The sequence below is a fragment of the Micromys minutus genome, assembly GCF_963924665.1.
Source record: "Micromys minutus genome assembly, chromosome: 10".
Classification (NCBI taxonomy): domain Eukaryota; kingdom Metazoa; phylum Chordata; class Mammalia; order Rodentia; family Muridae; genus Micromys; species Micromys minutus.
In genome coordinates, this window is record NC_137979.1 from 22383954 (window position 1) to 22407479 (window position 23526).

Sequence of the window (23526 nt, forward strand, 5' to 3'; positions counted from 1 at the left end):
GTTTAACAAGTCTTGGGGCCAGGCAAGCACTACCACTAAACTACAGTCCTAACCCTACTCCCCTCTTCCCCAACACCCACTTCAGAGACAGAATCTTGGTGACTTGTCCACGCTGGTCTTTTACTCACTGTGTAGCTCACACAGACCTTAGATTTGTGATCCTCCTGCCTCAGCTTCCTAAGTAGTTGGGATTACTAACCCTTGTCTGCACACCAGGTTTCTGATCATCAGTATTTATTATTAAGTATGTGCCAGGCAGTGTGCTGTCAACTTACATTTATTTCCCATGATATCTCTATGGTGTGGGCACACCTCTTAAAAATAGCTTTTTTAAGGTACAACTTACATGCCATAGGGTTTGTGGTGTTAAGTGCTCAGTCCTATGAGTTTTAGTCAATTACAGACTTTCAAATTTTTCCTCAATGAAGTGTTCTGGAGCCAACTTAAAGATGGGCGAGTTTGGTGGGGCAGGGGATGTTAGACAATTTACCCGTGATCGTATTGGGTCTAGAGCTAAGACTATTAGCCACTGTTCTATTAGCCACTGTACTGTGTACAGGCGGATTCATTACTCATAAACCCTTTGCACCCCTTTTTTTCCCCTTACCAGTCACTACCTAGATTTGAATATAAAGAATTTAAACCATATCTTTGCAGATGTAACTCACCACAGCTCAGTTCTGCCGAGCAGGCTTGTTCTACAGCCTGACCGGTTCTCAGGTTTACACACCGGCCTTGAGAAAAGGCTGATCACTCCATTCCCAGCTCTGCAGGTAGCACCGCTGGCTCAGTGTCTGGCAGGCGGCTCTCTTGCGGCCCTGGGGTGTGGCCTCATTCTACGGATGCTTTGCTCATGCTCAAAGTGAGTTGTGCTCACACCATCTTTCTCACATAACACCAGGGCATCACCCACTTTAACTTCTGGTTTCTGTGTGGCTGTACTTTACTTCCAAATTCATCCCTTCCCTTCCTCATATAGAACCAGCACCTTATAAACCCTATTTGTAACGTGATTAAATAATTATAATAAAAGTTAAAAAGCCAGGTGAAAGCCCTGTCTGAGAAAGGCATCAGCACTCTGGTTCTCCTCAAAGGAATCTTGCACAAAATGCCCAGGACTTCACTGCAGGTGAGCGTGTCATAGAGGGTGAGGTGAAGGTTCGCACTGTCCCTCCTGTTAGACGTTACCATCAGAAGTTCTTTCGTGTTAAAACCAATGGCGCAGGGTTTGTTTTGTTCTGTTTGAGACAGGGTCTCTCTGTATACCCTGGCTGGCCGAAATGCTGTGTAGACCAGGGTGATCTTGAAATTGGAGATTCACTTGCCTCTGCCTCCCTGTGGTAGGATTAAAGACTTGGACCACCATGCCCAGTCCTTTTGAGGATTCCATCGGTTTGGGCGGTTACTGTTTTGGCTTTTGGTTTTCCCAGATATCCAAATTCTTCCACCCAAGTTTAGCACATACTTTCCTTTTTCCTTCCTTTCTCTCTTCCTTTTTCTTTTTTAGACATGTCTCAAATAGCCCAGACTGACCATGAACTCCATTTGTAGCTGGGGATGACCGTGAGCATCTGAACCTCCTGCCTGCATAGTGCTGGGTTGCAGTCCAGTTCATGACTGCTTTGAGTGTGATCGGCAAAGCACCAACTGGGCCGTTTCCAACCCAGTTTCCTTAAACCCTCGCTGCTCAGCAAAGGAAAAGGCCTTTTACTCAGTTTGTTCACCTGAATATTAGTGACAAGTTGTTATTGTGCCCGACGTGCTTGGAAGAGAGCGAAGGCCTCACGTTCCCCCAAAAATCTGTGTGCCCGTTGCCCGAGAGGAATTCTGGTTGACGAAATAGTCTTCGCCTTACGTTTGTCACACGTATATTCTCTGTCCTCGTTTGTTCATCCCTCTGCCCGCCACTTGGTTGTTTCAAGGAGATTTCTCAATTTTCCTCATTTGCTTTCCTTCCCCCTCAACTCACCTGGTGTCAAACGTCCCCCAGCGTAGCTGTGGCTAGCAGTCACAGTTCTATGCAAGGGGAATCTTGCCAAAGACAAGTCATGAGTCCACTTCAGACCCACTTTCATGACATAAAGTAGGCCTCTCAGTCTGGAAGCCGTTAACGACCCAGAGAAATTCTGCAGAATCTTCAAAGGTACGTCAACATCTGTTTTCTCCCTTCCCTAGCATTTTAAGCAAATAAAGTATGTCTGTGCAGATGTCTCAGTATGCTTTCCTATTGTGTGTTTTTCTAAGCTGCGTTGTATTTCCTTATGCTCTCAGCATGACTTCGGGTTTCGTTCCCACCTTGGCTCACCTTTCCCTAACTGCACCAGCGTGCCTTGTTTTCAGGGTGCAACCTTGCTTCCTGTTCCCTCTGTCTGCTTTGCTGCTTCAGATTCTTTCTCTTTCATAACAAGATGTTATCTTTTGAACTCGTGTGTGTGTGTGTGTGTGTGTGTGTGTGTGTGTGTGTGTGTGTTTGTGCAGTACCCATGGAAGCCAGAAGAGGGCATTGGGTCTCTTGGAACTCAAGTTCCAACCAAAGCTTCTTGATTTAAAGTATTAGGGACATGCCTGAGAACTGGTGTCACTAAAACACATGCAAAAACAGAGTGGTAGACAGCTGCCATTGCAGCCCTGAAATATCAGCCAGGGGTGATAATTAAAAACAAAGAGCCAGGACTCATAGGCTGGAGAGATAGCTCACCATCATTCCGCACCACAGCTAATTTTAGCGAAGGTCAGAAGCACTGTGCAAGATTGGCTCTGGCAAGACCTTACGTTGGCTCTAGTTTACCTCGCAAACAGTCCTATAGCTATCGGTGTGAGCTTCACTTGTCCCAGCAGGCCTCAGCCATCATGGACCAAAGAAAGCAGCTCTTGGTGCACAGGTACCTGGCAGAGTTAATTTATGCCTGCTGGTTGACCTTGCACCCAGGTGAGATGCGGGCCAACAGAACTGTAACAGGCACGGAAAGGCATGCACAGGATGAAGGTCCTGGGTAGTGTGCAGTGAGCCCATCCCCGTGCACTTCGCACCGCTGCTCTCCGTCCCTGTGACCTTTGGCCTCTCTTGGTCTAAGGATACCAAGGGGCCCCCGTGTCTGTGAATGCAGCAGAATCACTTTCAGACCACCCCTACTTCCAGCTCCACCAGGGGACTGACTGACTTAGTATCACGTTGAAGCGCCCAACCTCAGACCCCAATACCCTGTCAACCTCCACTCCCGGGGCGCTCTCTAACTCGAGGGGTGGTGGGTCCCTTGAACCCTACCCTGCTGAGCCCACCCACCCTCAGCTGCCTTCCACAAGCTGGAGTGTGCTGCGTAGGTGATGGTGCGGGCTGTGCCCGGTGAGCTCCGATTGCGGAGAGCTGGGTGGGTGGAAGCTGCCCTCTAGTGTCCATAGAAGCATCTGCAGCGATAGCGCCGAAGGAAATCGCCCTGCCCCTTTTAGAAATCACGGTTTGTTCATTGTACGTATTTCATCAGGACACTATACAAATATGTAGTGTACTCTGAGCACACTCTCCCAGTCTCCTCCCATTTTCCTGCTCCTCAGACCCGTTCTTTATACCGTTACCCTTCTGCTTTCATGTCATAGACTATCTATATGAAATCCAGGATTCTTAAAAAAGATGTGATAACTGTCTTTCTGAGACCGATTCAGTTTGTTTAATACGATAATCACACACACACACACACACACACACACACACACACACACACACACACACACATCCCACTTTTCTACCCAATCTTCTGTTCAGAGACACCTAAGTTGATTTCATAAGTAAGCTATTGTAAGTTGTGTTGCAATAGATATGGGTGTGTCTGTAAGTGTCTGTAATATGTTAGCTCAAGAGTGCTTTGGGTAAATACCCAGGAGCGCCGTAGCCAGGTCCTGTGGTCCATGCATTTTCAATGTTCCGCAGATTGTTCATACTGTCTCAGGCGTTGGGCCCAGTAGTGTATAAGGTTTCTTTGTCTCAGCATCCTTGTCTGCACCCGTTATTTTCTGTTCATCTGTGTGGGCGTGTGTGCGCCTGTGGATGTGTTTCCCTGAGTGCAGGGGCACCCAGAGACCAGACGTGTTGCCTGACCCACTTGACATGCGCATTGGGAAAAGAGCTCGAGTCCTCTGGAAGAGCATCAGGTGCTTTTAACCACTGGACCATCCCTCCATGACCTGCTGCTGTTGTTTCCCCCCCCACTTCCCTTTTTTTAATGAAACAAAAAGGGGGGGATTTGTTTCGGTACTTTGAGCTCATTATAAAAGTCAAGACAGCAAGACCTTGAAGGCACTGGTCATATATTATCCACAGGCAGGAAGGAGAAACCATTACATATTGTTTAGCTAGCGTTCTCTGTCTCATGTAGTCTGAGAACCAAGACCAGAAAGTGATGCTACCTTCTTTTAGGGTGAGCGTTCTACTTTAGTAACTTAATCAAGGTAATCCCCTGAAGGGATGCGTCCCCAAACAAGTATAGTTTAAATAATTCCTCATAGGGGATCCAGAAGGGTTACCTCCTGGATGACTTAAGATCTTGTCAAGCTCACAAACACAGAGCTTCACAATCTACAATACATTTCCTGACACACTTATATAAATCATTAAAACACCATAAAACTTAAAATTCATTATATATCTATATTTTTCTGACTACTTTTATAGGTGTAAGTTTTATTTTTTTACTTATTCACCCTACATCCTGCTCACTGCGCCCCCTGTCACCCCTCCTACAATCCTTACCACCACCCTCCTTCCCCTTCTCCTCTGTGTGGGTGGGGGCCCCCTGGGTATTCCCCCATCCTGGCACACCTAGTATCTGTGAGGCTAAGTGTATCCTCTCCCACTGAGGCCTGACAAGGCAGCCCAGACAAGAACATATCCTATGTACAGACAACTTTGGAACACCCCCAGCTGCAGTTGTTGAAGACCAAACTGCACATCTGCTACATATGTGAAGGGGGGCCTAGGTGTAGCCCATGTATGTTCTTTGGTTGGTGGTTCAGTCTCTGAAAGTCACAAGGGTCCAGGTTAGTTGACTCTGTTGGTCTTCTTGTGGAGTTCCTATCTCCCTCAGGGTCCCAAATCCTTCCTCTCACCTAGCAGCTGACTCAGACAGATGCAGACACCCACAGCCAAACAGTGGATGGAGCTTGTGGTTGTTTTCTTAGTGACTGTCATTTCCACTGGGCTGAGAAGGAATCTCGATGTAGTTTGGACTTACATGTCTCTAATGGCTGATAAGGTTGGATTTTGTCCTTGTTTGTTGGTCATCATTTTTGGAGAACTGGCTGTTCATTTCATTAACTCATTTACTGATTGAGGTTTTTTGATTTGTTATTTACTTTTATGAGTGTTTGTACATTCTAGGTATTAATAATCTGTAAGATGTGTAGGTGGGGAGAAAGGATTTTCTGAGAGAGAAACTTTCCATTGGTTCAAAGACCTGCACATTGGCATTTTCGAGAGCTTAGGTCCTCCAGGGTCCTAGACCTGCCCAGGCCCTACTTTGGCCTGGGTTCAGAGTAGACAATCCATCCCAGAAGTGATTTCATGTTTTTCTTCTCTCTCTCTCTCTCTCTCTCTCTCTCTCTCTCTCTCTCTCTTTCTCTCTCTCTTTCTCTCTCTCGTTTACATGTTTTTCCTTCCTTTTTATTACCTTCTGTTGGTCTTGCCCTGCTAAAGTCTTATGATACAGAGATAAACAAGAAGAGCATGTTTAAAAAAATTCTAGGTGCACGAGAGTGTGTGTGTGTGTGCGCACGTGCTCGAGTGCGTGTATGCATGTGTAAATGTGTTTGCATGTGCATGTGTGTGTAGCAATTGCTTAGTAGGTAAATCTGTTTGCTGATTCCCAGAACCCACATAGTGGAGAGAACCAGCTCCCAGCTCCTTCAAGTTGTCCTCTGTTTTCATCTGCACACGAGTACACTCCCACTCCTCTGCACACAAGTACACTCCCACCCCTCTGCACACTAGTACACTCCCACCAAATAAATAAATAAGTGTAAAAAAATTAAAAGGTCAAAAATCATGCACTAAGAAAGCCAGAGCCCTTGTCCCTCCACTTAGGGGCTGTGTATCTTTGGGAAAAAATAGCTTTATCTCTTCAAGCCTGATTGTGTCTTCTGTAAAGTGCAAGAAATGACAGTTCCTCACCTCAGAGACACAGGACTGTGAAATCCTAATGTAGAGAAATCGGTTAATTGTTAGTGTTATTGGTACATATTTTAGAGGATCATCATGGGAGTCCCATATGATGCGTGTAAAATGTAACTCTAAATCTTTCCCCTTACAAATACTAGCGTGCAGAGCACGTTGGATTTGGTCTCTCCTCTCTGAAGTTTCCACTGCACAAATTAAGTTTTGTTTCAAGGCAGCAGGTACACCTGCTATTTTTCTTTTATTTTTCACAATTAGTTTTGAGATAGTATTCCCTTCTATGACATCATGTGTGTGTGTGTGTGTGTGTGTGTGTGTGTGTGCATGCCTGTGTGTATGTGTGTGAATAGTATGTGTGTCCGTGGGTGTGTGTTGAGGGGCTGGTTGGAGAAAGCTATTTTCTGAACAAAATGGCCACGTGTTTCTTAAATCAGCGGTGCCAGTTTGCAAGAAACTTTGAGGATCTGGGCTTGTTGATGGTTGACGTCCCTCCTTTGTGGGAAGAATGGAGGGAACCTCTAGGCCCCACCTGAGAGTCCTGCTGCTCCTAGCCGGGTCTGTACAGTTCTGCTGTGATCGCTCATGGCCTCGGCATCTCGGCACAGTCTATAGGCTGTGCGTGGAGGGAAGTTCATCCGTGCGTGTGGAGAAGCTGTCAGCCATGCTGGGTGAGGATTTTCCACTGCTGACACTGAACTCTCACTAATACCCTGTAAGCTCAATAAACTCACGTTTTCCAGGGCTGGAGAGACAGCCCAGCTGGGTAAAGCACTCGCTGATTCTGCAGAGGACCAGGTTTGATTTCTAACACCGCTGTGGGCAGCTTCCCACCATCTGTAAGTACAGTTCCGGGGAACCCAGTACCGTCTTCTGACATCCTTGGCCACAAGACACAGTGTACAAAAATGCACGCTGGCAAACATTCATAAACGTAAATAAATACATCTAAAAACACAGCAAAACCCAAACGTAATAGTTTCCCAAGGTGACCTTTGGTAACTCGTACTCCCCTTTGTCGTTGGGATTTTATGAAGAAAGGGATCCTTGAAGTGTGGGACATGTGCCATGAAGTCAGAGGCTACTGTGGGAGTCAGCTGTGTCTTCTAATGTCTCCAGCCTTGTATCAAATTGATAGAATGCTAGCCAGCACACTTAATGGTATATCCTGTAATGGGAACACAGTCTAAACATGAAATTAGTTTATGTTTCATTTACACACACACACACACACACACACACACATATTTTACAAAAGATTTCTGTTTGTTTGCTTGAGACAGGTTCTCATTGTATCATCGTTTAAAACAGTAACAGTCTCTGTTCACAATGTGTTGAGATGTTGATTCACCTGTAGGTGGCAGTGTTTGCAACCTGTGTTTTTAAACCATAGCTTCAGGTCAAGACATTGGAGATAAACCTTCATTTTAGAATAAGTAAATAAATAAACAATTCCCCAGACAGGTGTGGTGGCTTACACATGCAATCCACATACTGGGGAGATTAAGGCAGGGAAATTGAAGGGTTGAGAGCTGCCTGTGGCTGCAGAGTGAGTTTGATGTTAGCCTGAATTACCTAGCAAGTGTCTGTCTCCAAGAGAGGTGTGTGTGTGTGTGTGTGTGTGTAGGTGTGTGTGTGTAGAAGTGTGTGTGTAGGTGTGTAGGTGTGTGTGTAGATGTGTGTGTAGGTGTGTGTGTAGGTGTGTATATAGGTGTGTGTGTATGTAGGTGTGTGTGTATGTGTGTGTATGTAGGTGTGTGTGTAGGGGTGTGTGTGTATGTGTGTAGGTATTTGTGTGTAGGTATGTGTGTGTAGGTGTGTGTGTGTGTGTAGGTGTGTGTGTGTAGAAATGTGTGTGTAGGTGTGTAGGTGTGTGTGTATGTGTGTGTAGGTGTGTGTATGTGTGTGTATGTAGGTGTGTGTGTATGTGTGTGTATGTGTGTGTATGTAGGTGTGTGTGTAGGTGTGTGTGTATGTGTGTAGGTATTTGTGTGTAGGTATGTGTGTGTAGGTGTGTGTGTGTGTAGGTTTGTGTGTGTAGGTGTGTGTGTAGGTTTGTGTGTGTAGGTGTGTGTGTGTAGGTTTGTGTGTGTAGGTGTGTGTGTGTGTGTGTGTGTGTTGGGAGCTAAGTCGATGGTTCAGTGGGTTAAGTGTAAGAAGGAGGCATTGAGTGTGTATCCTCAGAACCCATTAAAAAATCTGTAATCCTAACTGAAGGGTAGACATGGGTGATTCCCAGACCTCACTCGCCAGCCTGGCCAAGCCCCAGTGAAAGACCCTGCCTCAGAAACTAAGGTGGAACATGACAGAAGAAAACACCAACATTGGCCTCCACGTGACCACGTACAGGTGACCACACACATGCACCAAGCACAGCTTTGTTGTTCTTTTCCCGTTTGGTCAGTGTTAAATTAAAATGTCAAGTTTCAAGTTGTCCCTAATTTATTGCCTTTCTTCCCCTCTCCCACAAAACCTTAGCAAGCATCATGTGCTAACCCAGGCTAAGTGACAGAAATGTAACATTTGTGTGGCTTCCACAGAGTGGAAAGTCCCTTACTGATGGACAGGTATGCTGACTCCACTTTCTCACGGCAAGTGGCAGTACAAGGGACATCTCACACAGGCTCTCGAGGACATTGGTTCTCAAAGTGTGAGCTGGGTCATGAGACGAAAACTATTTTCGTAACGCTAACAGGTTATTTCCAGTTTACTTGGTCTCGTATGAACACTCAGTGGAACTTACAGAGAGACCATGACAGGGCATTGTGACAGACTGACTGTAGAAACAGCAATCTAGATGTTCTCTGTTTAACTATAGCAAAAGATTTGGAAAAGGAATATAACACACACAGTGAGAATCTTCTTCTTCTGTTCTTTTTTTTTTTTTTTGGAAAATATATGTTTTTATTATATTTTATTTGTGTGTATGTGTGCATGTGTGTGCACATATGTGTATAAGTAACAGAGCACAGGCTTCAGGGAGTCAAGATAAATCTATACACATGGCTGAATTTTGCAGTAGATGGGCCACGGGTTGCTTTTTGTACAATAGTTTTGCACATGGGAACTTCCCTATTCTTGCTTTAGTAAAATGAAAAGAGGCCACAGTCAACATTACCTGACTGTATCTAGTGGAAAGCCGTCTACAACCAAATGGGAACTGAATGAGAGTTCACTCAGCCACTCAACCAAGGCAGAGCGCACGTGTGTCCTACGGGAAAGCAGACAGGCTAGGTTATCCATGGAAGCACACCCCAGTCCAGGAGACATACTACTGAAGCAGTGTGTACCACATGAACACACAGAGGTTGGCTTTCATCTGTCCTTAGCAGATCATCCACACTACCGGTGGGACTGAGTGAGAAGGGATTTACTGTATTTGTGTGTGTGTGTGTACACATGCATGTGTGTATGTGCGTATGTGTGTCTGTATGTATGTATGGTATATATATTTGTTGTTTTAAGACAGGGTTTCACGCAGCCCAAGCTGGTCTTGAACTTGCTTTGTCACTAAGGATGGCCTTGAGCTCAAGCTCTTCTTCCTTCTACCTTCCAAGTTCTGGGATTACTAGTGCACACCAGGCTTCGTTTATCCATCCTATCATCTGGGCTCTAAAGCTATTGATCCAGGTGTGAATACGGCTTGAAGTGGAATCTATGTGGAACAGTTTTTTCTTTCCATAATATTTTTCTTAATATATTCTGGAATTTCATATCATGTACCCCAATCACACTCACTTCCCAGTCCTCCCGGGTCCATTTGTGACCCACCCCCAGAGGAAGAAGAAACCCATTTTGTGTCCCATATACTCACTAGAACATGGTCAAACTCCCAGTGGCCAGCCCTTTAAAGAAAGCTGAGGGCTGGAGAGATGGGTGGTTAAGAACACTTCCAGAGGTCCTGAGTTCAATTCCCAGCAACCACATGGTGGCTCACAACCATTTGTAATGGGATCTGATGCCCTCTTCTGGAGTGTCTTAAGACAGTGACAGTGTACTCACATATATTAAAAAAAAAAAAAAAAAAAAAAAAAAGACAGGACCTATGCTCCTATGCATGCGATTAATGCCCTTATAAAAGAAGCCCCAGAAAGCTGCCTTCCACCCCCAGCATGTGCGAGCAAGGCAGGCAGGCACCATCTTTGAAGCAAAGCGAACACTCTGACCAGACGCTGAGTCGGACACATTTTGTTCTTGGATTCCTTGCCCTCCATGATGTTGAGCAATAGATTTCTGTTCCTAAAGTAACTATGGTTTTATTTTGAATGTCCTCCAAAGGTCTATGTATTAAAAACTTGCTCCCCAGGATGGTACTTTTGGGAGGGGATGTAGTCTTTAAGTGGTGGTTCCAAGTGGGAACTCCCTAGTTTATTCAGGGGAGGGTGTCCTCAAATGGATTAGGAAGACTCTGACTCTTTTGTTTTTCTTTGCCTCTTGGCTCTGAAGCGTTATGATTTTGCGTTAGCACCCCTCCTGGTTTGATGTAAGCTCACTTTCCTACTGGTTTAAAGCAACAAGATCAAACCAGTCATGAACTAGAACCTCCAATGACTGAGAACCAAAATAAACTTTTTATCTTGACAAGTGTTTAGCTCAGGTATTTTGTTATAGTGATAGAAACCCAAGTAACACACACATAAGTTACCTTCTTATGGCTGTCCATGGACTCGGACAAAAAAGATGGTACCGAGAAATGGTGTGCTGTGCTGTTAAGAAATACCAAAGAATGTGGAAGTGTTTTGAAACGCATGTTGGACAAAATCTGAATTACTGTTCACATACCCTGAAGGGAAGTTTTCTGTAGGCTCAGAAGAGGCTAATTACAGAGAAATCTCAGAGGTCACATGAGAGGCAACAGGGCAGCAGAGGAAAGAGGAACAGCAAAGGTTATTCTGGTGGGTCATCATCTGGAGATGGGAAACAAGGAGACTGCAAAGCAGAGGAGGGGTGAGCTCACTATAAAAGCTCATTCATGCGTTGGCGTTTTCTGAGCTTCTGAATGACGAGGCCAGTTGGCAGATGGAGAGGAAAGAAAGTCTTGTGTGTTTGACTTCTTGTAGAAAATGTAAAGAAACAGAAGCAGAACTTAAAAGTCTGGAACATTCTCGGTCTGACCCATATTGAAAAGAATGAAAATGCGAGTTCAGAAAACACCAAAGATCCAGCCAGGGGACTGTTGGTAGGAGAGTCGCTCGGCCAGCCTCTTGGGATGCAGGAAAACAACAAAGAAGGCATCTCAGAGATCTTGGGGCCCGACCCTTCCCAGGACACAATGCTCAAGTCCCAGGGGTGGAATGGTTTCTGGGCTCTGTTTCTTGCATTATGACTCAGGCTCTGTGGCCACCAATGGTACACCACAGATGCCTGCAAAGTGTCATCCTCATGAACAGAGAAGCATTCTCTGTGGCAAGGATACTTCCACCTCAGTTTCGAGAGATGCCCCCGATATTCTCAAGGCCGGGTAGAGGAGCTGCATCGGGGAAGAGACATCAGAGAGTCCACAGCTAAAGCCCAACACAGCCATGAAGAGTTCCAGAATTTTACAGACACCAGTGGGTGCCTGAAAGACCAATATACCCTCCAGAGCCAGAGAGGCAGGGCTCTAGAACAAGAACAGCCGTCCAGTCCCATAATTTTGTTTGTTTCATAAAGAAGACCAGACTGTAACTATTGTCAAGGGAACAATGGAGGGGCTGGAGAGATGGCTCAGCAGTTAAGAGAACTGACTGCTCTTCCAGAGGACCCAAGTTCCAACCCCAGCAGCCACATGGCGGTTCACAACTGTCTGTAGTTCCAGTTCCAGGAAACCTAACACTGTCTTTTGAGGACAGTGCACTCATATGGTGCACAGACATACATGCAGGCAAAACATCCACACACACAAAGGAGAGAACTATGGTCCTGTGATTTGCGGTATCAGTTTTCAAAATGGTTGAGGCAGCAAACCAAGAGCTGTTTTATTATGATATGTCTGCACCTTTGGAGTTACCACACCCAAGGAGAGAGCTCAGGATGGAACCTACCTTCTTACATCTAGGGTCTTCTAAATCAGTGACTATATAGCTGGTCACTTGGCTTGGGTTCTGCTGTGTGACTGGTATACACACTAAGGTCCTATGAGGTCTTGATGTGTTAAATTTTGTCACCCAGATTGGCAGTAGCAAACACAGTCTTGGGCTGGAGAGATGGCTCAGTGGTTCAGAGCACTGACTGCTCTTCCAGAGGCCCTGAGCTCCAACCAGTGTTTTGGAGTCTGATATGCCAGAGGCGGGACACTACTTAGAGGTTCTTATAGATCTCTTTGGGACCCGCTGGCCATGGGCTGATCTCAGAGTGATGGAGGCAGAGCAGATCTCACTGAGGCACAGTCAACAGGAGGTGGAACACTGGTGATAAAGGATGTGAGAAGGGACCTAATTTCTGCCCTCAGCAAGGAAGGAAGTAATCCAGTGTAAGAAGCCCAGGGTGGACATGGGCTGTCAGTTCTCAAGGGATATGCTTAACTTGAGGATCCCATGGGCTAATCAGATGGAGGTGTCCTTAAGCCTGAAACTGGAAAGATAGGGGGTTCAACTGGAGCCTGTGGTTGGGGAGACTCTGAGCTCTGTGGTGCCGGCAACATCACTTGGCAATGCTGAGAGGGAATAGGAGACAACAGCATCCCAGGAAGGACAGGATTGGGAAATCACAAATGGCACTGAAGATGTGGCAGCGAAAGCTGCAGAAGGAATACCAAGCCCTGAACAATCATCTTGAATATGCTGCTGCTGGATGGTGCTGTCTGGACTCTTCCCGGGGAAACCTACCTTTCCCGGCACGGCCAGCACACCCACTGCCAAAGAAAAGACAGCCGAAGGCCACTTGTGTCCTTTGTTGATCACAGAAATGTTTAGAAGCAATATCTCAAAACACAGGAACTAAGCTTGTGTCAGAACTTGATTCTCTTTGATGGGTTTGGCTCCAATTCTTTAAATGATCTGTGTGGGTTGAGGTGTGAGTGGGTGGGGCAGCTTCACAAGAACCAAAAGCACTTTCTCACCTGTGCTCTAATGAACCCTCAGCTCTAATGACAAGTCTTGGCTTCTAAGAGGTTCAGGGATGGGTGGGGCCTGAGAGAAAGGAGACAGGCATCCTTAAACCGTGGCCTACACAGGGTTGGGATTGGGGAGGCTCCGCACAATCAGATATCAAGACTGTGATCTCTAGCAGTGACTCTTTCTACATATGGGTCTCAGCCTCCTTAGGTAGGGTAGGGGTCGAATATCAGATACCCTGGATATCAGATCTTTACATTACAATTTATAACAGTAGCAAAATTACAATTATGAAGTAGCAACAAAATAATTTTATGGTTGGGGGTCACCACAACATGAGGAACTGTACTGAAGGGTCCCGGCATTAGGAAGGTTGAGAAACAGCCACACTCACCAAAGGAGCAAAGGGGAAGGTTGAGAAACGAGTCAATTCTCACAGGCCCCGTGGTCTGCACTAAGGAAACTTCCTTCACAGAGGCGCCAAGGCTACACCTTCAGAGTCTCAGGGCAGAGCTTCTGCCATGTTAGAAACATCAAGAACATCTGGAGCAACAGGAACGGCTGTAGTAATGGGCACATCTGGAGCAACAGAAACATCTGGAGCCTCGGGAACATCAAAGCTGCCCTGTCCTCGGCTGAGACGGCTTCCTCTAGGGAGTGGGAAGTGCTTGTGTTACAGTCCAGCCTTTCTAGATTGTTCTAAAATGAGCTGTGTAAGCCCATTTCAGCTTGCCAAAAAGGTATGGTTGTTTTAGAGTGCTAGATTTTAGTGGTTGCCGGAATCTCAACATCATCGTAATCATTTTCTGGCTCAGTGGAGCCCAAGGTAGCAAAGACCTTCTTGTTTCTAACTTTCTTCACTGATGAGTACCAAGCTGATGGTTGTCTTGGAGCTTCCTGTGGGACTAAAACACAGAAAATGGTTGCTATACACAAGGCTTCTCTGTACTGTTATATTTTTGGCTCAACATGAGCTTTGAGCACATTACAGATCTTCCCACTTCCTGGGTGATCGGTTCCCCATTTCACCCAAGAAAACCAGTCACAGACATGACACGCGTCTCAGGACCACTCAGGTGTACAAATGACAAATGTTGGGCAGATCTCTTGGCTTTCACATCTCTGCTCTAAGACTCCCCCACTTCAAGAGAACCATGATGCAAACACTCAGGAAGCAGGCCACAGCCAGTCGCTAGGTGACCACAGTTATGCCCACAGATCCCAGATCGCAAGGTTCTGACGGACTTGTTGGTACGTCTCTCACCATACCGTAACCTAAGCTGCTCCCAGGACTGTTTGGTATCGCTTACATACAAATCTGCCTGCTAAGAAGGAAGGAAACGGGGGTGGGGGAAAGGGCAGTGTTCAAAGATAGACTCGGTACAGAATGGGTCTATAGCAAGAACTATAGTGGCTCCTGCTTTTTGTGTATGACATAAGAGTGATTCTCCTGAGGTTCATGTGTAGAAGTCTTGGCGTGTTACCAGTATGGTAAAGGGGTGTGTGGGAAGGCATGGCTCAGAGTTCCTCCTGCTCTGCAGGGAATCTGAGTTCAGTTCCCAGAAACCGCTTCAGGAAGTTCATAATCACCTCTAACTGCAGACCCAGGTGATCTGAACACATGTACTTATGCTACAAACGTGGACAGACACTCAAACACATACGAACACACAGCTAAAATAAGGGTAAAAGGTGGTGGGACCCTAACCCAGTCACAAAAGAACAGACATAATATGCAGTCACTGATAATGGGATGCTAACCCCAGAGGCTCGCACTGCCCCAGAAACAACTCACAGACTGTATGAAGTCCAAGAAATAAAGAAAACAAAACAAAACAAAACAAAACAAAAAATGTCTATACAACAAGAAAACTTTGACTATTTCCATGTTACATTTTGTTTTACGTGTACTTTATGCTCATTGTAACTATTAAGTTTTCAATGCATACTATCAAACCTTTAAAAAAATCAAGTACTGACTAAAAAATATACTCATACAGTTTTATGTAAAAATTATTTTAAAATCTGGAAAAAAAAGTACTGACAAAAATGTATTGTATAATTTTATGCAAAAAATGCTTAAAATCTGTACATTTATCTTTGTTTTGTAAAATAAAGTTGTTAAAAAAAATTCAAACAAACAAAAAAAAGGTGGTGGGACCTTTAATAGGTGGAGCCTACTTAGAAGCAGTATAGATCCTTCCTTTGCTCTGCCACCGAGCCCTAAGATGTGATTTCCTGCTGTCACACAGGCTCCTACCATGATGTCATGTTTCTTGCATGATGCACTGTTCCAGGGCCATGCTGTTTGGATACCCAGCCACCAAAACTGCAAACTAAATAAACATCTTTTCAAAAAAAGCTACCAAGCCTCAAGCATTTTGCCATGGCAACAGAAAATACAGTGATGAAGAGCTCAGCTATACCTAGCATGAGAATAAGATTTGCCTTCACAATGATCTTATATTTCTCCAAGAAAACGGGAAAACCTCTGCCATTTTATTTCCTGAATAACTGAGTTCATGTTTGGACTCCAGTAGTTAGTTAACTAATTAACTTGGTAGCTTGAATTATGGGTAAGTCACTTAATGTCTCTGGGCCTCAGTGCTGTCAGCTGTCAAAGGAACGACCACAATCATCAGTTTTACAGAGTCCTGAGGGTTTAAATGAGATCATGTCTAACGGGCCAGACACGGGAGCCAGGGGACGTCCAGGTGTGGTGATCCTCCCATGTAATCACAGTGCTGGGGAAATGAAGGGAGGAGGATTAAGGAGTTCAGTTAATTAGTTCACCCTTGGCTACTAAGGGAGCTTGAGGCCAATTTGGGCTACATGAGACTGTCTCAAAAAAGGGGGAAGGACAGACAAAATCTGCAAAGTACTTGGCTCACAAGTATGAGGACCCAAGTTTGATTCCCAGAACCCATATCTATCTATCTATCTATCTATCTATCTATCTATCTATCTATCTATCTATCTATCATCTATCTTTCTATCCATCTATCTGCAGGTCAATTATCTATCATCTATTTGTCAATCATCTATCATCTATTTACTTGTCAATTACTTATCTATCATGTATCTGTCTATCTTTCTGTCAATCATCTATTATTTATCTTTCCATCTATCTATCTATCTATCTATCTATCCATTCCCTATCATATGTCTATCAGTTTATCTATCATCTATTTATTGATTAATTATCTATCAATCATCTATCTGTCTATCTATCTCTCTATCTATGTTCATGGGTTGTTGTCATGGTGATAATATCACATAGTGCAAATCCCTGCCTCACCTGCTTGGTGAGTTCCAGCCAATTACAGACTGCCTTGTTTTGTTGTTAAAAAGGTTGATGGTGCCTGAGGAATTGCAGCTGAGGGCTGTCCTCTAGCTTTCATAAACATGCAGTTCATTCTTGAGCACATGTACACTTATGTGTGTACATGCCTGTACACATACACACTCACACACACATACACTCACATACACATACACACACACACACACACACACACACACACACACACACACGTTTTTTTTTTAAAAACCACCATCCACAAGTCAGGAGCTCTCCCCATATACCAAACCAGCCAACACCTTTATCTCAGACTCTCAGACTCCCAGCCTCTGCAACTGTGGGGAAGTAATTTTCCCACTGCTTAAGCCATCCAGCCTATAGAATTTTGTTAATAAGCTAAAGAAGATATATTCATACATTCTCTCTCCCACCCAGAATGATACTGTTATCAGCAGACTGTACTTACCTAGGTCTCCTGGAAAAGGTGAATCCCTGGGTGGCAGAGCAGGTAACTGATCTGGTGAAGAATTAATAACATTCCTAGGGGGAGAGAGAATGAGGGAGGGACACACACAGAGAGAGACAGACAGACACACAGAGACAGAGAGACAAAGAGAGAGACAGACACAGTGACACAGAGGGAGAGACAGAGGGAGAGAGACAGAGTCAGTGGTTGGTCTGGATCAAACCTACTGTCAGCTGCTTCATAAGAGAACAGGCAAGTAAATGGGTTGAAGATTCAAATCTAGATCCCTCCAAGTTGGAAACATTTTCATACCTTTCTAGGCTCTGCATTTCATTTCTGTTACCCTAAAGAAACCATTTCCTCTAGCCCACATACACAACGGGCAGGGACTGTGGTTAGAGCACAGAGCACAGCCTCCTGTGTGAATGAGTGCTGGATTAGGTGTATTTCAATTTGCAAGGCAGAAAGAAGTACTTCCTCCTGATGCTAAGTATCAACACTGACCAGCAGCACCACTGTGAATTTACCACAGATGTGTCCAGATATTTGAAGAGGGCTGTTCACATGTTACAGATGTGTCCAGATATTTGAAGCAGGGCTGTTCACATGTTACAGATGCTAAATGGCCCCCCAAAGGCCAGATTAGCACTGTTGGAAAGTGGGGAAAAATTCAAGAGCTGGAGTCTTGTGAGAAGTTTTCAGATGTGTTCAAAGGGGACTGTGGGTCCCGAGTTCCTTCCATCTCCCTTCACCCTCCCTCTTGTCCCTGACTTTGTTCTACACCACACTCCTTCCATGATGCCTTATGACAGCATTAGGACCAACCAGCCATGGACTAGAAACTCACAAACCGTGAGCCAAAAGAACCCCCTTCTCTTTATAAACTGCTTGTCTCAGGCATTTGTTACAGTAACAGGAGCTCACATACAAGTCACCATCACGCTGCCCAAAAGCTCATTCACAGTAGAAGGGACAAATTTCCTATGGCTCACTCCCACAGTGGAATGCTCTACAGCAAGCTGAATGAATAGTCTACAACTACACTCAACAAATCTCACAAAAATCATACTTGTAGCTCAGTAGTTGAGCCTGGCATAGTTTATGTGAAGCCCTGGGATTGAACTGACCCCCCTAGTACTGAAAAAAAATAGGTAAAAGAATGAAAAATACCTATGTTATCCCACTCACATGAAGCACAGAACAATCAAGAGTCTGGCTGATTCCTTCTGGCTTGTAGGGATTTGGAGATGCCATGGCTGAAGGGCTTAGAAGTATCTGATGTTAGCAAGATCTAGTCTTGAGCTGGGTATCTTTTCCCTGTGTCTGTTTCATTCATAGCAACTTGCTGAGCTGTGTGCTTCCTGCAAAACATATTTCTGTAGTGTGCTGGCTGGTTTTGTGTGTCAACTTGACACAAGCTGGAGTTAACACAGAGAAAGGAGCCTCCCTTGGGGAAATGCCTCCATGAGATTCATCTGTAAGGCATTTTTTCAATTAGTGATCAAGGTGGAAGGGCCCATTGTAGGTGGTGCCATCCCTGGGCTGGTAGTCTTGAGTTCTATAAGAGAGCAGGCTGAGTAAACCAGGGGAAGCAAGTCAGTAAATAACATCCCTCCATGGCCTCTGCATCAGCTCCTGCTTCCTGACCTGCTTGAGTTCCAGTCCTGACTTCCTCTGGTGATGAACAGCAATATGGAAGTGTAAGCTGAAAAACCCTTTCCTCCCCAACCTGCTTCTTGGTCATGATGTTTTGTACAAGAATAGAAACCCTGACTAAGACACGTAGTAGTAGCACATTTCTGTGGGAAGCTTTCATATTGTACCAAGGCCTTGGCCATCTGGCTTTGTGATGCTTGGCTGACTTACGCATCAGTGGGATCAGATTGGACAAGGAAAGGTTATATTTGCTGGTCTCTTTGAGCTCCAATAAAATCCATTTTAGAAAAGGGTAGATTTTCTTGCAGATAGGCAAAGGCTGTCCCTTCACCAGGTTCTGATCCTGGGTGACCACCTCTCAGCTTTTAGAATATCACATTGTTAACCACTGTGTTTACATGTCTGGGATTTTGACCACTCCTGATGGCCGTGCCCATAATCTCATCTAAGGGGCATGCCTGCTTCTGTTCATCTGAACTCCTGAGTCATGTTGTGTCACCTTGACTCCTGGAGGGGCTGGGGACTGAGTAGCTTAAGTCAGTGATGAGTTCTCTATCTCTCCCTGGTAGGTAAGGCTCAGCTGAGCTGCTTGGGTCTGTGATGCTTCACGAGTGTTGACATACATGGTTGCTGGGATCTGTCCTCAGAATTACCAGGGACGGACGGCTGAAGGCTTGTGGCTGGTTTCTCCTAGATTCCACCTTACGTGTCCTTTTTTCCTTTGCTGATTTTTATCTCTCTTTTATTATCTTTTATCTATCTGTATTAAACTATAGCTGTGCTGGACATGGTACTGCACACCTCTGATCCCAGCACTCTGGAAGCTGAGGCAGATGGATCTATGTGAGTTTGAGGCCAGCCTGGTCTACATTGCGAGTTCCAGGCCAGCCAGGACTATGTAGTAGAATCCTGTCTCAACCGAACACATACAAAACTGTGTGAATGAGATAAGTCCCCAGTCCCATTGGTCCCCTCATGAGGTCCTGCTCCTAAAGGGTAGCCTTGGGGACTCATCAAACATTAATAGCAAGAAATGACTCCCAAACATATCACAAAAAGCAAAACGTAAAGCCAATAATCAGTGCTAGAGGACCCAGGTTTGATTCCCAGCCACACGGTGGGTTTAGCTGTCTGCAATTCCAGTCTTAGATCTAGATGCCCTTCTTCTTGGGCACCAGGTACACACGTGGTACAGACTAGCACAGAGGCAAAGCGCTCATACACATAAAATAAAAATAAATCTTTAAAGGGGGAAGCAAATGCTATACTTTTATGCCTCATTTTTAGATGTGTAATCGGCTTAAAGAAAAAAGGTATTACTGAGCCTGGGACACAAAGCCTAGACAGTAACCTCTGTCAGAATAGATACGACCAGGGAGCCCATAACAGAGTGCCAGAGGTGCCCTACACCCACAATTCCCCAACCTTCTTCCTCAGATAGATGGAGAAGGTTGGCAGATTCATCTCAACAACTCCCTAGGGAAGGCATTGCAGCCACACCAAAACAATGTCAGAAGGACCCTGGTGGCAGCGAACAGTTAATTCTCAGAGTTGAACCGAAGGGTTCTCCCCTCCCCACTTACTCGTACATCTTTTCTTCATCTCTTCCATCCTGTATTGAGGGCCTGGCCATCTCCCAGTTCCTGCCTAAGAGAAGAAAACCATGTTCATTAGGGCACATTAATGAAAGTTGTGACTTCAGAATTTAGAAGTCCTTGGAAAATAATCAGATCCAGGGCATTAGGAAGGAAACGGCCTAGAGATGAGAGACTTAGGGACATCTAGTTTGCAAGTGACGGAGTCTGGGAGAAAACCCTTGGCCAACAACAGCAATAAACAACAAACAAACAAATAAGTGGAAAAAAACCTTAAAGACAGCCAATGGGTAAAGAAATATATGAGCCCAGAACCTACTTTCTAAAAATTATATATTAAAAAAAAAAAAAAAGCCAGGCATCGTAGCACACACCGTTAATCCCAGCACCTGGAAGACAGAGGCAGGCAAATTTCCAAGTTCAAGTCTGGAGCCTGTTTATATAGTGAGTTTCAGGATAGCCAAGTCTACGTGGAGAAACCCTGTCTCAAAAATTAAAAAAAAAAAAACCTAATAAATATTTAAATACATATGCATATGTGGTATTTTATATATAAAATAAAGTGATGGAGTTCCGAATAAATCCTCTACTTTTATTAAAAGTTAATAACTTAAGGGATAGTGGGAAAAGAAGGTCAAATCGAGAACCCAGCATACCTGAGATCTGACCCCACTTCTGCCTCTGAGCCCTGAGCAGCTCCACTGAGGTTCTGTCTCCCTGTGGGTTGGGGACCAAGCTCAAAGGACTGCACTTCAGCACTCTCAGAGGGACAGTCTCGCTGAGGGACAGTGTACTGAGCACCCTGTGTATTGCCCAATGTGTTACCTGGGCATGCTCCTGTCTTGGACCACTTTTCATTTTCTTTTAAAGTGCTAGGATCTCAAAGGACTATACCACTGATTGGGGGGATGGGAGGAGGTCATGTTTTGGGAGATAAACAACAAACTGAAAAGCCCAGTTGTAGATAACCTGAAATTAGTGTTCCTCTCCAAACAGTCACTTTATCTGAGGAGGGCAAAAATTTCTGCTCAAGACGTAGAAAATGGCGGAAAACAGGTCTTCGAGGGAGAAGGAAACACGTTCATCATGAATCGGATCTGTGTTTGTTTGTTTGTTAATTCTCACATATATTACATCCCAAATGAAGTTTCCCCCTCCTGCCCCTCCCCCAGCCTCTTCCCCATCCCACCCCCCCCCTTCCCAGACCCACCCCTGCTCCTGTCTTCTGGCAGAAAGCAGCAGGCCTGGGGACAACACCCAAACATGGCATAACAAGCACAAAACCAGCACATGACATCACATGAAGGCTGGATGAGGCCACCAAGTAGGAGGAAATGGGTCCCACAAGCAGGCAAAAGACTTGGGGACAGTCCCTGCTCCTCCTACCATAGATTCCCACAAGACCACCAAGCTTCTCAGCCATAACAAACATGCAGAGGACCTAGGTCAGATGCCTTCCAGGCTCCCTGATCTCTGTGAGACCCCATGAGTCCCAGTCACTTGATTCTGTGTGCCATATTCTCAATGTCCTTGTGGTGTATCCCTGACCCCTCTGGTTCCCCTGATCCCCCACTTCAGGACTCCCTGAGCTCTGCCTAATGTCTGGCTGTGGTTCTTAAACTCCATGGAATCTCGAGAGTAACCCTAGCAAATTAGTAACGGAGGACACGTAGCCCACACTTGCCCTCTTTGGTAACCAGGCAAGGCCTCAAGTGGAGGGATTGGGACACCGACCCAATCATAAAACCTTTGGCCTACAGTTTGTCCTGCCTGCAGTGTTTTCTGGGACTGGAGCCTCCCAGAATTGTCATCAAAGAGACCAGAGACTTCACCTAGCAACGAACTGAATCTGTATTTTAATGCTCGAGACAGTTGACTTTCTACAGACTTCTGTCTGCTCTCTTTCGAGAGCCACAGAAATGATGGTATTGGTGCCGGGAAGACACGGGGCTCCAGTGACCCTGCATCTGTTTTTACACAAATCCTCTGACTTAGGAATTAATCTCCTCCCCTTCGCTATGCACATGAGAAACCGAGGCCCAGGGACAGAGTTTGCGGCAAGGCTAGAAATCACACCCAAGGCACGTGATACTCCACCTAAGCCCATGCAGGCCAGGCTTATCCTGAGTTTTGCCGTACTGACATCACCTCCGCCCACCCTCCCCACCAGGTAAGATGGCCACCATTACCTTTTCTAAGCTGCCACCTGCAGACATAGTACAGGATGAGACCCAGGACCAAGGAGATAAAGATGATGGCCATAGCTAAGATGATCCAGAAATTGCTCCTCCACCAACTCATTGCTGTGAAAGCCTAGGAAGAATAGAGACTGAGGCATGAGTGGGAGGCTTGCAGGGTGGGGCTGTCATCTACCATGCTTCCTGATACCTATGCTTAGATACATAGTCAGACCTTACAGACAATGCCTTAGCAGACCACAGGCAAGCCGCTTACCGTCTTCCGAGACTGTGTCTCATTTGTACCATGGGACTGATGCTGCAAAGTACTCCATAGGGGTCTGTGAGGTTTAGCTCTGAGTCGTATAACCACTAGACCCTCCAGAAATAGGCCATAGCCATGGTTCGCTTCTGCCGCCAAGACACAACAGAGGGGAGGCTACCACTGAAGGCACTCTCCTGTTGCAGTTCTTTATATCACAAAGATACACTTTTTGTGACTGTGGAGAGAGAATTTGAGAGCGAGAGCTTTTGTTGTTGTTTGTTTTGAGGGTAAGGCTAGGCAAAGTACTTTGCTAGTTATAATTTGAATATGGCATGTTTCACTAGAACTCACGCGCGGAGGCTTGGCCATCCATCATGACACAGTATTGAGAAGAGATGAGACTTTTTTTTCTAATAAAAAATTATTTTGTATGTATGCGTATTTTGGCTGCATGTGTGTCTGTTTAACCACATGTGTTCCTGACATCCGTGGAACCAGAAGAGAGTGGACAGTTGTGAGCAACCATGTGAATGCTGGGTATCAAACCCTGACCCTCTGGAAGATCATGAATGTTCAGTGCCCACCATGAAGAATGCCCTGAAACCACCCCTTTCTCCATGGACTGCTGAGAGATGCTTTCTCAACAGAATAGGCTAACTTGTCTTTCTGAGAGTGAAGCAGACAAAGAGGGCCCAAGAGAATCACATTCCATTTCTAGTGTGATGTCAACTGAGACCAGCAAGCTAGTTCAATGGTTAAGGTGCTTCCAGACAGGAGAGGTATTCAGGGAGAATGAGGGATACATGCCGGGGAGTGCATGGTCAACTGCAGGCCCTGGAAAGAAACAGAAACTGAATCTTACTCTGGCCCCA

The 23526-nt window shown here is 45.3% G+C and overlaps 1 protein-coding gene across 1 annotated transcript; it reads right to left on the reverse strand.

Annotated features, from left to right (window-relative positions):
* Positions 1-13953: 13953 nt before the first annotated feature.
* Positions 13954-22513, reverse strand: SCIMP (SLP adaptor and CSK interacting membrane protein; the record flags this gene model as incomplete). The annotated part of the gene is made up of 4 exons (XM_080923494.1): positions 13954-14099; positions 16962-17035; positions 20201-20264; positions 22402-22513. The coding sequence occupies 4 exons, from the start codon at positions 22511-22513 to the stop codon at positions 13954-13956; spliced, it is 396 nt and encodes a 131-aa protein (XP_080779620.1).
* Positions 22514-23526: the final 1013 nt, after the last annotated feature.